This window comes from Petaurus breviceps, unplaced genomic scaffold (assembly GCF_028583685.1).
Source record: "Petaurus breviceps papuanus isolate PSGF00001 unplaced genomic scaffold, PetGlider_PUasm1.0 216, whole genome shotgun sequence".
In the NCBI taxonomy this organism is placed as follows: Eukaryota; Metazoa; Chordata; class Mammalia; order Diprotodontia; family Petauridae; genus Petaurus; species Petaurus breviceps.
Window position 1 is genome coordinate 8,628,560 of NW_027185867.1, and position 14,939 is coordinate 8,643,498.

The 14,939-nt window shown below is 36.6% G+C and overlaps 1 protein-coding gene across 3 annotated transcripts in view; it reads left to right on the plus strand.

Moving 5' to 3' along the window:
- KDM5A (lysine demethylase 5A) overlaps positions 1–14,939 on the plus strand; it is a 115,409-nt gene that overhangs the window by 77,375 nt on the left and 23,095 nt on the right. For all 3 annotated transcript variants that reach the window (XR_011169494.1, XM_069094363.1, XM_069094365.1), the window contains exons 23-25: positions 5,427–5,978; positions 7,109–7,252; positions 13,155–13,314. Coding sequence is in view for 2 of the 3 variants with exons in the window: in XM_069094363.1 (XP_068950464.1) it covers positions 5,427–5,978; positions 7,109–7,252; positions 13,155–13,314 (856 nt within the window). In the remaining variant the exon portion in view is untranslated. The remainder of the gene's footprint in view (positions 1–5,426; positions 5,979–7,108; positions 7,253–13,154; positions 13,315–14,939) is intronic.

Here is a 14,939-nt window from a genome sequence, read left to right on the forward strand (position 1 = left end):
TCTAGGTTACAGAGAAAGGAAACTATTCTTTTTCATTGCTTTAACAGTTCCTTATTTTATAATTCATTTTTTTTATTTTGAACTTAAACACTAAAAAGGAGCATTACATAGCACAATGTAAAAATATGTAGCCATAGATCACCCTCTCATACTGTTTACTTTTTAGAATTAATAAATTCTGGGGTGGCTAGGTGGCACAGTGAATAGAGCACTGGCCCTGGAGTCAGGAGGACCTGAGTTCAAATCCAGCCTCAGACACTTAACACAAAAACTAGCCGTGTGACCTTGGGTAAGTCACTTAACCCCAATTGCCCTCCACAAAAAGGGGAAAAAAAGTTACTTGAGCTATAAAATCAACACCTTGTGAACAGTCTTGTGATGAACATTTATGTGGTCCGCTAGGTGGCGCAGTGACAAGAGCACTGGCCCTGGAGTCAGGAGGACCTGAGTTCAAATTTGGCCTCAAACACTTAATACAAAAACTAGCCGTGTGACCTTGGGCAAGTCACTTAACCACAGTTTTTGCCCTCCAAAAAGGAAAAAAAAAAGAATAAATTCTGCATGTTATAAAAAATTCCATATATTACTTTCAGAATTCTCCTCCCTATCTCTACTTCCCTCTGTTCTCTTTTTTTGCATTTAAATGTTTCAGTGACCTTTTTAGTACTACTATTGTTAACTCTTCCCTCTCCCCCCTCCTAGATGAAAACCTTGAGAATTTTTTTTAAGAAAAGAAAAGGCAAAACCTTTTAACAAATAAGTATAGTCAAACAAAACAGATCCACACAGTGACCATAACAAACAATGTATATCTTTTTTTTTCCACTTTGATATCATCACCTCTTTGCCAGGATGAGAACATACTTCATTGTAGGTGTTCTGGCAACATGGTTGATCATTATGTTGATGGATTACTGATTTTATTTTTTATTTGTTAAATTCAATTTTTTTTCAATCAGCGAATATTTACCTCTTCCTTCCTCCTATACTACCTCCACCAACAATTGAGAAACAGAAACAAAATTTCTCTTAATTTCTGTTAAATAGAAGAGCAAAACAAATTTCTGCATTAGTCATGTCTAAAAAATTTTGTCTCATTCTGCCCTTTGAGTCTTTCATTTCTCTATCAGTATATTTCATCATAACTCCTCTGGAATCATGATTGGTCATTACATTTATCAGAGTTCTCAAGTCTTTCAATGTTACTTATCTTACAATATTATTGTATTGTATAAATAATTTTCCTCTTCTGGTCACTTCCCTCGGTATCAGTTCATACATAAGTCTTCCAGGGTTTCTTTGAAACCATCCCATTTATCATTTTTATAGCTCAATAGTATTCTGTTACATGTATATATCATAATATATTTAGCCGTTTGACAGTTGATGAGCACCTCCTCAGTTTCCAGTTCTTTGTCACATTGAAAAGAGATGCTGTAAATAGTTTTGTATGTCCATAGAGTTTGTTTTGATTAGGGCTAATCCCTCTCGTAACCTACTCTCCCTTCTTTTCCCGTTTCTCTCTTTCCTTCCTGTTTCCCAGGTTTAAGTGAAATGTATTTCCACACCCATTTGTGTGTGTGTTTCTTCTTTCCTCCTTTAACCAGTTGAGAAGTGTATGAGGTTCAGTTATTACCTAATTCTTCCACTTCTTCCTCAGTCTTTATATGGACTTTGAACTGCACATCCTGATAATATGACATAAATTTTTTTCTCTCCCTCCCTCTGCTTTCACAAGAAAGTGCGTTCCTCTTCCCTACTCTTTCCATTCTTTTTTTTTTTAAGATAATTAAAACATAAAAGAACCACTTCAAGGACTTCTGGACTCCTTATATGACTGCTGTTGTTGATAGAGGGTTCATAGTGGATACATGTGTCATCTCCATATTATGGTGTAAACAGTTTATTCTTACTTAGTCTTTTATGATTGTTTCCTTATGTTTAACATTTTGTGTTTTTCTTGACTCTTGGTGTTTACATTTCAAAGTTTCTATAAATCTCTGATCTTTTAATTAGGAATGCTTTGAAGTCCTATTTCATTAAAGGTCCATTTCCCCAGCCCTGTATGATTATACTCAGTTTTGCTGGCTGAATTTTCTTGGCTGTAAGCCTGTATTTTTTGTCTTGTCAGGTATCATATTCCAAGCTCTCCTGTTCTTTATGTAGTGGCTGCTAAATTGTGTATGATACTGATTTTGAGTCCTCAGTACTTGAATTTTCTTTTTATGACTTTATGCAGTATTTTTTTTTTGACTTGGCAATTTTGAATTTGAGCTATAATGTTTCTGGCAGTTTTCATTTTGGTCTTTCCTTCAGGAGGTGACTGGTGGGTTCTTTTAATCTTTGCTTTGTACCCTCTGATTCTGAGCAGTTTTTGTGATTTCTTGAAATATGATGCGGGGGGTGGGGGGAAGCGGGGATTCATGGTTTTCAGGTAGTCCTGTGATTCTTAATTTATTTTTTCTTGATCAGTTTTTGAAATTACTTGTTTTTTGCTATGTGATATCTTACATTTTATTCTGTTTTTTTTAAAGTGTTTTGACTTTGTTTTACTGCTTCTTGTTGCCTCATGGAGTCATTGGTTTCTTTGTGGTCCATTCTAATTTTTAAGGAGTTTGTTGCCTGGGAAAGGTTTTGTGCTTCCCATGCAAAACTGTTAGTTCTCTTTCCAGTTCTTTCTTCCATAGCTTTCATTTCTCTTCCAAATTTTTTCTTCTAGAACTTATCATTTTATTTATAAAAACATTTATAACTCTTTTAAAAAAAACTCTTAACTTTATCTCTTCTAGGAATTTTAGTTAATTTTTTGCCCAATCTATTTTTCTTTGAGACTTTGCTTATAGATGTTTTTGAGTCTTTCTCTCCTGGCTTTATATCTTGAGAGTCCCTATCACTATAATACCTTTTTTATGTCCTAATTCTTCCAGCCTGCTTCCTGACTTTGAACTTGATATTAGGGAAGACCTTGTACCTTTTGGAGGGAATGTCTCAGCTGGTCTTGCTATTTTCTAGATATTGTGTGTTGTTTTATTTTGGATCTCAGGGATAGTTCAGGCTGTGGACCTGCAAGACATCAGTGCTCCTAAAGTAGTCTTAATACAGGGCAGAGTCTGGTCACTTGCTGCCTAGTCTGAGTTCTGTGAGTTACTGACCTAGATTTGGGGCTGACCCACATGCTTGTGGGCTTGCTCCTTTTGGAGTTTTGGAAGACTGTTTCTGGAACCGGCCACTATCAGCTAACCAGGAAGCTCTGCTGGTTCATATCGTAGATTTCCATTTGATCTGCAGTTCCTGCCCTGCTTTGAAGCTGTATAAGCTGCAGACTGGTCTAGGAGCTGGAACTGGGACCCTACACTGTACCTGGGTATCCTTGAAAGACAGGAGGATTTAGTGGAAAAGAAAAATGACTTCAGTTTTGAACATGTTGAATTTAAGATGTTTATCCAGATTGGGGTGTCTGATAAACAAATGGAGATGCAGGACTGGAAACCATCAGGGAGGTTAGGGCTGAATAAGTAGATTTTTAAAATCACAACCCTAGAGATGATAACTGAATCCATGGGAACTTTGGGGATAACCAAGTGAAGTAGTATAGATAGAGAAAAACAGAGGGCCAGAGTCCTAGAGAATATTCACCATTAGTGGCTGTAACCTGGATAAAGACTCAGCAAAGTAGACTTGAGAAAGTAGTTAGCTTGGTAGCAAGGGAACTAGGATAGAGCGTATCACAAAAACCTAGAGGGAAGAGAGCACCAAGGAGAACAGGCTGATCAAAAGTATTCAAGACTGCAGAGAAGTCAAGAAGGATGCTGATTGAAAAAAGACCAGTAGTTTTGGCAATTAAGAGATCATTTGGCGAGATCACTTTCTGTTGCATGTTAAGATTGGGAGCAGTTCTATAGATTGTTGAGAGAGTGAGAGGAAAGAAAGTGAAGGTATTGATTGTAATGATTTTCTCAAGGAGTTTTGTCACAGAAGACATGAGATAATAGCCTATGGGGTTGGATGGATAGTGAAGGGTTTTTGAGGATAAGGGAGACTTGTATTTGTAGGCAGTAGGAGAGCAGCCAGTAGACAGACGTGGAAGATAAGTGAGAGAGGAAATGATAAAGGGGACAATCTTCTGGGGAAGCAGGATAGAATGGAGTCACTTATGCATGTAGAGGTTTTTTTTTTTTTTTTTGGCAAGAAGAGCTGCCTCTTCAAGTGAGACTGCGGTGAAGGAGGTGATAGTGGCAAAAAGCTTCTAGGTGATATGAGTAAATGGTAATTTATTGATTCATTTTAATAATTCATTCTTGGTAAATGACCTCCATTTCCTCAGTGTTATATGAGGCAAGGTTCTCAGCAGAGAAAGTAGGGGGAAGGGAGTTAGGGGAAGTAGAGGAGGGATGGTTTTTCTTTAGTTACTTTTCCTTTTAGTGGTCGTCTCCTTAGTTTCTAGTTCTTTGCTTTGCTTTTCTCTTTCCCCCTTCAGGATTAGGAAGTTTGTTTTGTTTGGTAATATTTCCTCTTTAGTATCATCTCTTTTAACTCCCTCCTACTCCCATACCTCCATGTGCTCTCCCCTTGAGTTTGCTTTGTTTCTACACTCTGTGTATGTGTGCATATGTGTATGTGTTCATTCCTCTCTTGTTCATTTCAGATAAGAATAAGATTCATCTCATGGCTGCTTTCCCCAACTTCTTCCTCCACGTTTGTGTATTCTCACACACTGATGCTACCTTTTTTTCCCCTAAAATCTTCCTAATAAAGTAATAAATAGTGATTAACTAGAATGTATTTGAAAAAATATATTTGAGATTATATTCAAGGGAAGAGAATAATATGTGCTAGACATTCTGCTAAGTACTTTACAAAAATTACCTCATTTGATCCTTACAACAACTCTGTGAGGAAGGTGCTATTATTATTAACATCATTTTACAGTTGAGGAAACTGAGGTAGACAGACGGTAAGTGGCTTGCCCAGTGCCACACAGCTAGTAAATGTCTGAGGTTGGATTTGAACTTAGACCTTCATGACTATAGGCATAATGCTCTATCCTTCGTTGTTTTATGAAATACAGATTCTAGTTTTGGAAAAATAGTTGTAGTTGATTAGGTCGAGTATTTTCTACAGTAATTGAAGGATGTTACTGGATTTACTTTTTTTAGAGCCTCATCAAGAGGAGTTCAAACCTGTTGAAAAGTAAAAATAAATAAACTTTTAAAAAAAAGGAGCTCTTACAATCATTTTTCAGTGATATCATGTCAGTCATCAGGGATGGGTGAAACTTTCCCTAGTTTAACAGATTTTGAACTGATTTTAATGGAATGGTAACTAGACTTCTCTAAGGCTAAAAATGGGGCTTTGAGCTCAACTTTGCTGTGTCTTCTGTGTATTATGATGATTCCCTTTTTCAGTAAGATGTTTGTATTACACAGGTGGCAGTATTCAAAGATCGGGAGCAGAAAGAAATTGAAGCCATGCATTCTCTCAGGGCAGCTAATTTAGCTAAGATCACCATGGTGGATCGGATTGAAGATGTGAAATTCTGTATCTGCCGCAAGACAGCAAGTGGCTTTATGCTTCAATGTGAGCTCTGCAAAGACTGGTTCCATAGCAGCTGTGTACCCCTTCCCAAAACAAGCTCCCAGAAAAAGGGATCCAGCTGGCAGGCCAAAGAAGTAAAATTTTTGTGCCCTCTCTGTATGCGCTCCCGAAGGCCCCGACTAGAGACCATCCTATCTCTCTTAGTGTCCCTGCAGAAATTGCCTGTACGACTGCCTGAAGGAGAGGCCCTCCAGTGCCTGACAGAACGTGCCATGAGTTGGCAAGACAGAGCAAGGCAGGCACTGGCCACAGATGAACTGTCATCTGCTCTGGCCAAACTTTCTGTGTTAAGCCAGCGTATGGTAGAGCAGGCAGCCCGAGAGAAAACTGAGAAGATCATCAGTGCAGAACTCCAGAAAGCAGCAGCCAACCCTGACTTACAGGTAAATATAATATGATCATCCTTTTTCCAAATTGAAACGATGGCATTCATCTCTGTGTCAGTGGTAAATTAAGCCTGAAGTGCAGTATTTTTATCCTACCATCTAGCCTAGAGAGGCTGCAGTGATTTGCTAATTTCTATGAAGTAATTACAGAGTCATCTTTCTGCTTGCTTAGAGCAGTGGTTTGAATCCACCCAAACCAGACTTTACAAAAAGCAGGTGACTGGTCAGTGAGTCAGTTCAGTTACCCATGTCACCAAGACCCTTTTAGTGGTCAGCACAATTATACCTATGACTTAAGACCTATTGTTAGCTTTAACTGATAAATTAATAAATACAGGATTAGTCTCATGACACAGCAGTATATATGCATGAATCTTTAACAAATATTACTGTATAGTTAATGAGATAGAAATACTTTAATTGAGCTATACCTCCTTAGTGTAGAAACAAAAGTCTCAGATAGCTGTGTAGGGTAGTAGAGAAGAGTTCTCACCCATGAACAAGACTGGTTAAAAACCTACCTCTAATACGTACTGGGCAAGGCAGTCACCCTCTCAGTGCTCGCAGGCAACTTTATAGACTATAAATTGCAGAGTTGGTGCTGACATACATTAGTAGATAGGAGTTTCGGAGAAAGGGAGGGATCGGAGAAAGTAGAAAAGAGAAAAATTATTTCATGGCAGGACAAAATGTAAAAGTTTAGTTTATATTCATTTCACCTCCCTTCTCTTACCATGTGTACCTTGAGGTAATTTGGCTAGTGACTGCTACATGGAAAGTAATCAAAGAAAGATTTTGTTACAGAATTATTTCCTGGAGAAAATTGTAACCTTGTAAGTATAGTATTTGTACTTTGTACTATAAAACTAAACCTATTTTCTTATTGTAGAATTAAAGGATTTTAAATGTAATTTTGAGAGTTGAAAGGAGCTTTATGCAGAGTTCTTTATAACAGTATTCATTCTAGTGAGTTTTTAATCATAGATTTCTTTCATGAACACAAACATAGAATGTAATCACTAGCTGTTGAAGCTATGTCTAGGTTATTCCCCCACCCTAAATATATTTCATTTCCATGGATCTGTTCAGAAGTTTTCTTTCTTCATCCTGGCATTGTTTATACTTAGGGACACCTCCCCGGTTTCCAGCAGTCTGCTTTTAATCGGGTGGTAAGCAGTGTGTCATCCTCCCCTCGGCAAACCATGGACTATGATGATGAAGAGACAGATTCTGATGAAGATATTCGGGAGACATATGGCTATGATATGAAGGTAAATAAATAGAAAGGCCATATTGAACATGGATACAAACTGGACATGTTAAATAGTCTGAAGACACTGATACTTAAGGGTGAAAAATTATTGTCTCAGCTGAGTCTACCCCACAATTACAATGGAAAAGATGTTTTATATTCTGTGTTTTATTTAGAGTCATGCTGTCTTTTTTAAAATTCCAATTTAAAAGTTACTTATACTTGATGTTTAGAGACTGGGGAAAGCATGTATTTTAGTTCCTTAAAACTTTTGTGATGTCAATTTACCACTATTTTGTCTAGGATTATGAAACCTTGTCCAGTTTGCTGATCCTCTTATTCAGATCTTGTTTTTATGATGTAAGTTATATATTATTTCAAAGACAGGTAGTATGTAGTTCCATAGTAAGGAAATATGGAAATTAAATATTATTTTAATGGCAATATTGAAATCAACATACTCATTTTTATACCTACACCACATTGGTGGTAATGGGGTCCTTTTAGAATGTCAGCATTATAGTGAATTGTGTTCCATTATTCGTTAGTGGTAGTTGGCGTAGTTGTTCATCTTTTTAACTAGTAGTGGCATCTGTTTGAAAAGAACAATTTACTGTGTCAGAATGAGCCCTATTTCACAATGGTACACATAATCAGGAAGCTGTACGTTTTGTAGCAGGAGGTTCCTTCTATAGAACTGTCAAATTCTCCTCCTCCTCCTCTCCACCTCTTCCCCTTCCTCCCCCTCTCTTTGTTAAACTCCCTCTTGTTTTCATTGCAGAACAAGTGGGCACCACTCAGTCTTAAGAATGTGAATTCCATCTGTAGTAAAACTGGAAATGTAAAATTAAAGCCATTATATGCCCTTAGAAATATGTCTGCTAGAAAATAATTTTCATGAGGTAAACCTGAATTCTAATTCTTCATGAAAGAGCCTTCAGTTGTATGGATTGTAATAGCCTTCAAAAAGGTTGGATTTCCATTGGAACCGTAAATGAGTGAGCACCATGATCACAGAAATCAGGACTAATAATAGGACCTTTTCCCAGGCCATTCCATTTCATTTTATTGCTCAGATTTATACTAATAACAGATGCCATTAAAGTAATTACTCTGACTCATAATATAAATATCTGAGAGAGTGACTTTTTAGTAAACTCTCAGGTTCCTATTTGGTATCCTAACTCCTGCTTTCTTGGATTGCCAAGGGTACCTGTCCACCTTACTTTTAGCTGACAAGGGACACACATAACAAACATATTCTTTAGAGGTTAATGCAACCCCTAAATGGTATAGGACTTCACAAACTATATATTTTGGGAATAGAATGTTACTCTAGAAATCAAAAGACCATTTCTGCTACATATGTGGAAAACCAGCAACATCTGGAAAGGGGATTAATATAGTGTTTGGCACTTATGAAGTCCTTAATAAGAGTTTTTTCATTCATTCATTAATATGCCAGTTCAACAGCATTCAGAAAAAAAAGCTGATGTCTAGACCAAACCTGATAAAGACCTTTTAGTACTGGAGCCAGAGGGATCATACTTGGTATTGTGTAATGCTCTATTAACAGTTAAGCAGCTATCACCAGCTGTGATGTAGAGGGCTAGACACTCTATATAGTGGTGAAGTTTGCTTGAAAGCAGTTTGGTAAGCTGACAAGGCAAACCTTAGTTGGTCTTTGTGTGACTCTAATGCTGTGGATCAGTTTTGGCTCAGTTGGCTCACATGAGCTTTGTATCAATTGGCATTGGCTCAGTTTTGATTTAGGGATGTGTTGGATTAGATAATCTGAAGTCCTGCTAACTTTGAGATTTTATGATTCTTGGATAGGATCTCTTGTGTCTGGGTGGTGTCACTTTGCTGAGTTTCCTTCCTGGTTGTTGGAAGGAAGGTTTCAAAAAGTCTCAGATTGTGTTTGATTGAGTTAGCAGTAGTTTTGTAGGTTAAGCATATTGGTAGAATAGTGACAAGAATCCTGGGGCTTCAGGATTAATCTTATTTTGATTCTGGCAGCCCTGAGCTCTTTATTATTCCGATCCCATTAGGCATTTGCCAATTGAGTGAGCACTTGTTATGTAGTAAAGGTTTCATTTGCCAATTCTTCACTCTGGAGCATTTGGTTATAAAACTGAAGCCATGCCATCAAGCTGAGGATTTTTTTTCCTTCGGTGTTATAGTTTCTAGATCTTAATGAATTGAGTTTGATATTTCTCCTTAAGGAAAGGGCCTTGTATTCATTTGAGAAAAAGATTGGAGTGATTTGGTCAGAAAAAGAATTCTAATCAGTCATTTTGACCACAGCTGTCATGCCATTTCTCAAATTGTCCAGTTAGTGATTTTTCCTATAAGTGTCTTGTTTCCCTCCCCTCCCCTCCTCTCTTCTCCTCTCCTCTCCCCTCCCCTCCCCTCTCCTTCTCTTCCCTTTCCTTCCATTCCATTCCATTAACTTTTTGTAGGAAGACAGGGACAGTAATGTGCTATTTATAGGAGCTGTGAATTGGTTTAACCATTTTGTAAAGAAATTTAAAATTATCTGGAGGAACTGATACAAATTCTCATGGTCCATGCACTGCTAGGTATATGCCCTAAGGTATATGACAGATGACAAAAAGAAAGGCTCTATCCATATACACGAAAGTAGTTAGAGCAGCACTTTCTGTAATAGCAAAATGCATAAATGTTAATGAATATACTTTCTGTAAGAAAGAGTGAATATGATGAATACAGAGATGCATAGAAAAGATTTAAGTGAACTGATGTAAAGCGAAGTCAGCAGATCCAGGAAAACAGTTTACACAACAACTATTACACTGTAAATGCAAAAACCTCCAACAAAACGACTGACTGAAGGCTGTGAAATTATGATGATTAAGCATGACCCGAAAGAAGATAGATGAGAAAGCTCATTCCTCCCCTCTTAGAAGAAGTGGAGGATTATGAATGTGAAACACTATAGATAATGCTAGACCTTCTCAATGGCTTTAGTTCGGCCAATTTTTTTCTTTTTTATTCTTTGTTATAACAAGTGGCTCTCTGGGAATAGAAAAGGGAAGAAGTATAGCGAGAAATGTAAATGATGTAAAAATAAAAGATATCAATAAAAATTTACTTTAAAAAACTTTAAAGGACCTTATTAACTTATGCTCATAGCCACTTTTCGATGACTCAGAAATGATTGGAAGGAGTGAGTTCAGTGATCTTTGTTTACCACTGTGTAACTTAGCAAAATTTTGTTTATTGAGTATAGTCTTGATGGATATAGTGATACGTCAATCTTCTTCAGTTGTTACTGGAGCATTCTCCTTGGAAGTTTACATTCCTTAATGATGCCTCTGTCCACGTATTTAGAGGTATCTCATTTTTAGACATTTTGCTGACCCTTTATTGTAACTGTCATATTCACATTATCATAAACATGTTTCAGATGGTTATATGTGCAGAATGACTGATTAGGAAGGAGAGCAGTAACAGATAGCACTACAACAAAATCCTGGGAGGTGCCACCAACTGCTCATTTCAATAGAAGGCATATCTTTAATATGGAGGATCTTTTATGTTAATTTCTCCCTGCTCCCCCAACAACGCTAAGGGATTTTAAGCATTGTTTGAGGATATAGGCTTTCAGGGTATTGGTTGCAGCTGAGACTGTTGCTCCATTTAGTATTAAATCACTTGATACGGAAGATTCTTAAGTGTATGTGCATGATATGCCTTTTTTTTTTTTAGAAAATATATTTTCAATATGACCTTGACAAGTTATCTGTGGATGAGCATTTCTATATACAAAGAACAGATAAAAGGATTGTATATGAAACTAAGTCTGTCTTTGTGCAGTTATTTTTTATTGTCCCCTTTTAAGTTTCATTCTGCTCTTTAATATTCATTCTTTTATGTTTTTCATTGATCTTTTTTTGTTTGCATCATTTAACCCCAAGACTTCTCTTTTCCCCAATATAAGCTCTCCTTTGTTACAAATAAATATAATCAAGGCAAAACAAATTTTTGTTGCATTGAATGTCAAGTTGGTTTATATGTTATATTCTGTACCTACTGTTATTAACTCTGTCAAGAGATGGTAGGTATATTTTGTCATAATTCTTCTGGAGTTATGATTAGTCATTGTCTTGATCTGAGTTCATAAGTCTTTGAAAGTTGTTCCTTTTAGTGTTGAAGTGGTAAATTGTTCCTCTGATTCTGATCACTTCACTCCCCATCAGTCCATTCAGTTTTCCCCAAGTTTCTCTGAATTTGTTCTTTTCATTACCTTTTATGGCACAACAATATTCTATTATATTAATATATCATAATTTCTTTAGCCTTTCTCCAGTTATTGGGCACCCCCAATTTGTTTCCATTTCTTTGTTAAAACAAAAAGTATTGTTATACATATTTTTGTACATTTGGATTCTTTTCCTCTGTCTTAGATCTTTTAGGAATATAAGCCTAGTAGTAGCTTATAGGGCAGTTAGATGGCACAGTATGTAGAACCTTGGGCCTGGAATCAGGAAGACCTGAATAAAAATCCAGGCTTAGGCACTTACTTAGCTCTGTGATCCTGGGTAAGTCACTTAACCCCAAGACTAGTGTCTCAGTTTCCTCAACTGTAAAATGCAATAATAAGCACCTACCTTGTAGGGTGAGGATCAAGTGATATAATTTATATTTGTAAAGTGCATTGCACAGTGCCTAATCCAGAGTAGGTGCTATATAAATAATTACTCCCTTCCACTCTCAAGGTTATTACTGGATCAAACTACAAATTGCTTTCCGAAATAGATGAATTGCTTAACAAGGCCCACTAGTGGTATATCGGCTTTTATAATATGCCTTTCACATTGATATGATTTGGTCTCTTAATCACCTTTGTGTTATGGTCTTTTTGTAGGATTGACTGAAATTGTTTTCACTCATACAAGTATTTTTTTTAAATTTAGACATTTCTGTTGAACTCTCTTCAGTCTTCATTTTCATCATTCTTTTTTGATCCTCATCCTTTCTTTTTGAAAGTTTAGCAGAAACTCCCACCACATGAATGGGAATGTAATGAGTAAAAACAAAGTCAAATAAAAGAGAATAAATTCCATTTGCTGATAAGAAGCCCTTGGAGTATAAGATAGGAGTTGTACATTCCCCCTTGTTTGGCATTTTGTAAGTTAGGTTCTCATATGGAGAGAATCCTTTATCTCTTACTTCTGGGTTCTTAATTAGTGGCATTAACTGGGGATGTTGTTTTCCAGAATCACCTTTAAAGGCTTTCTCACAAGTATTCTTTCCATAACTACTTATGACTTTTAAAGAAATGTTCAATTTGAGATTATTCAAGATAAACTAAACTCCCTTTCATTCATGACATAACAGACTATAATTTGATTGGTGCTCAGCCAGTGGCTTCAGGGTTTTTTAAATCAGAGCTAAATTTTGTTATTTTGATATTAGCAAGTAGAGTCTGTGCTAAGAGCAACTGGAAAGCCTCTGAAAATAGCATTCTCTGTAAATTCCTGCCTCCCCCAGCCCTGAGGATCTATATTTAAAATTTTACTTACTATTTTAAATGAAACCATTTCTTTTTAAGTTCTGCAGTCTCTTTGCTTCTTACAGAAGTATCAATAATATTGTACTGTAAGATGTAGAAACCAGTATACTTAATTTGTAATTTACTGTTGGAACTTTTCTATAGATTTATGAAGAAGCTTTGCTGTTTTTCTTTTTACTTAATACTATACAGCTTGCCATTCATTCTCCAAAAATGTTTCTTTTCAGTGTGTTAGTTACACAAAGCTGTAAATTTTATTTGCAGTGATAGATTATTGATATTTTCTACAGGAAGTTACAGCCCTGAAATATTTTTTTTTAACAATTTAGCCATAAGCCAAGTTCACTTACTGTATAATGATAACACTCTCTTGTTTTCATAGGATACTTCCAGTGTAAAATCTTCTAGTAGCTTGGAACCTAATCTCTTTTGTGATGAAGAGATCCCCATCAAATCTGAGGAGGTGGTGACACATATGTGGACAGCACCATCATTCTGTGCTGAACATGCATATTCGTCTGCTTCAAAGAGTTGTTCTCAAGGTATTATTCCTCTGTTTATATATGTGGAGTGGAGATGAGCCTAAAGCCAAAAAGAGAAAGACATTGTGGTTATGAAAATTAATCAAAATTAAATGTAATTTCTAGTCAAAACTGCTACCTTGAATCATTGAGAAATGATAGTACATATCACCTGAATCTAGTAGAAAGTTAATCTGAAAGTTTCAATTGTAATTCATAGAGTTATAACACTGAATTTTTAAAAATAAGTCTAAACTGCCCTCTTTTAAAAGATAGAGTTCAACTCGCCATCCCTTGTGCCTTCTTTTTTTCTATCTAAACATTAGTTTCTTCATTTCCTTATAAGACAGTTTCTAGACCTCTTTGCCATCCTAGTTGCTTTGAACATGTCCCAGTTTGTTAATTCTGTTGTTTAAAATATGCCATCCAGAACTCAACACAGTATTCTAGACATTTTGTGACATTTTGTAGAATTCAGTGAGATCGTGATCTCCCTTGATATGAATAATCCTACCTCCCAAATATATTTTGTTTTTTTAAAAACCACATCAGTGAGCTGGTAATGCTGACTTATTGAGCTTTGGGTCCATTAAAACCTTAGTGCCTATAAACTGCTATTCTTAAGGAATTTTTTAAACCTAAATTTAGAACTTTATATTTCATCTTGTTAAATCATCACATGGGATTATATGATCATGTAGTTGAAGGAAACAACACAGTAGACCTGGCCTTACATCTTGGGGGCTAAGTAATTGTTAATTATAAAGTAGTTTGTAAATTAGGTATGGGGCTGGTAGTTTCTGTATATAGGCTATGACTCTTCTCTTTTCCCCTTTTTTTCTTAAATTAAATTTTATGCTTATTTTTAGTTTACATCATTCATTTCCACAAGATTTAGAGTTACAAATTATTTTCCCATCTTTCCCCTACTCACCACCTCAAAACAGTGATCCAACTGTATACCCACTACCCCGTTCTGCTCTCTCCTATAACCTTCTCCATCCCCCTCTGACTTTCCGGTAGGGCAAGATGGATTTCCATACCCCAGTGCCTGTACATCTTATTTCCCAGTTGCATATAAAAAAATAATAATATATATTTTTTAAACATTTGATTTTAAAACTTTGAATTCCAGATTCTTTCCTTTCCTCCCTCGTCACCCACCCTTACTGGGAAGATAAGCAATTCAATATAGGCTATTACATGTGTAGCTACGCAAAACATTTCCATAATGGATATCTTGTGAAAGACTGACTATATTTCCCTCCATCCTATTCTTGCCCCCCCCCCCCCCTTTTTCTTTTCTCTATTTTGACCCTGTCCCTTTTCTTTTTTTTTTAAATTTGCTTTTTAGAGAGGGGAAGGCAGGGCAATTGGGGTTAAGTGACTTGCTCAAGGTCACACAGCTAGTAACTGTTAAGTGTCTGATGCCGGATTTGAACTCAGGTCCTCCTGACTCCAGGGCTGGTGCTCTATTCACTGTGCCATGCAGCCGCCCCATGATCCTGTCCCTTTTCAAAAGTGTATGCTTCTAACTACCGTCCCCCCCCAACCTGCTCTCCCCTCCATCGTCCCCCTTCTCATCCCCTTTTCCCCTACTCTCCTGTAGGGTGAGATACCCTATTTAGTGTGTATGTCATTCCCTT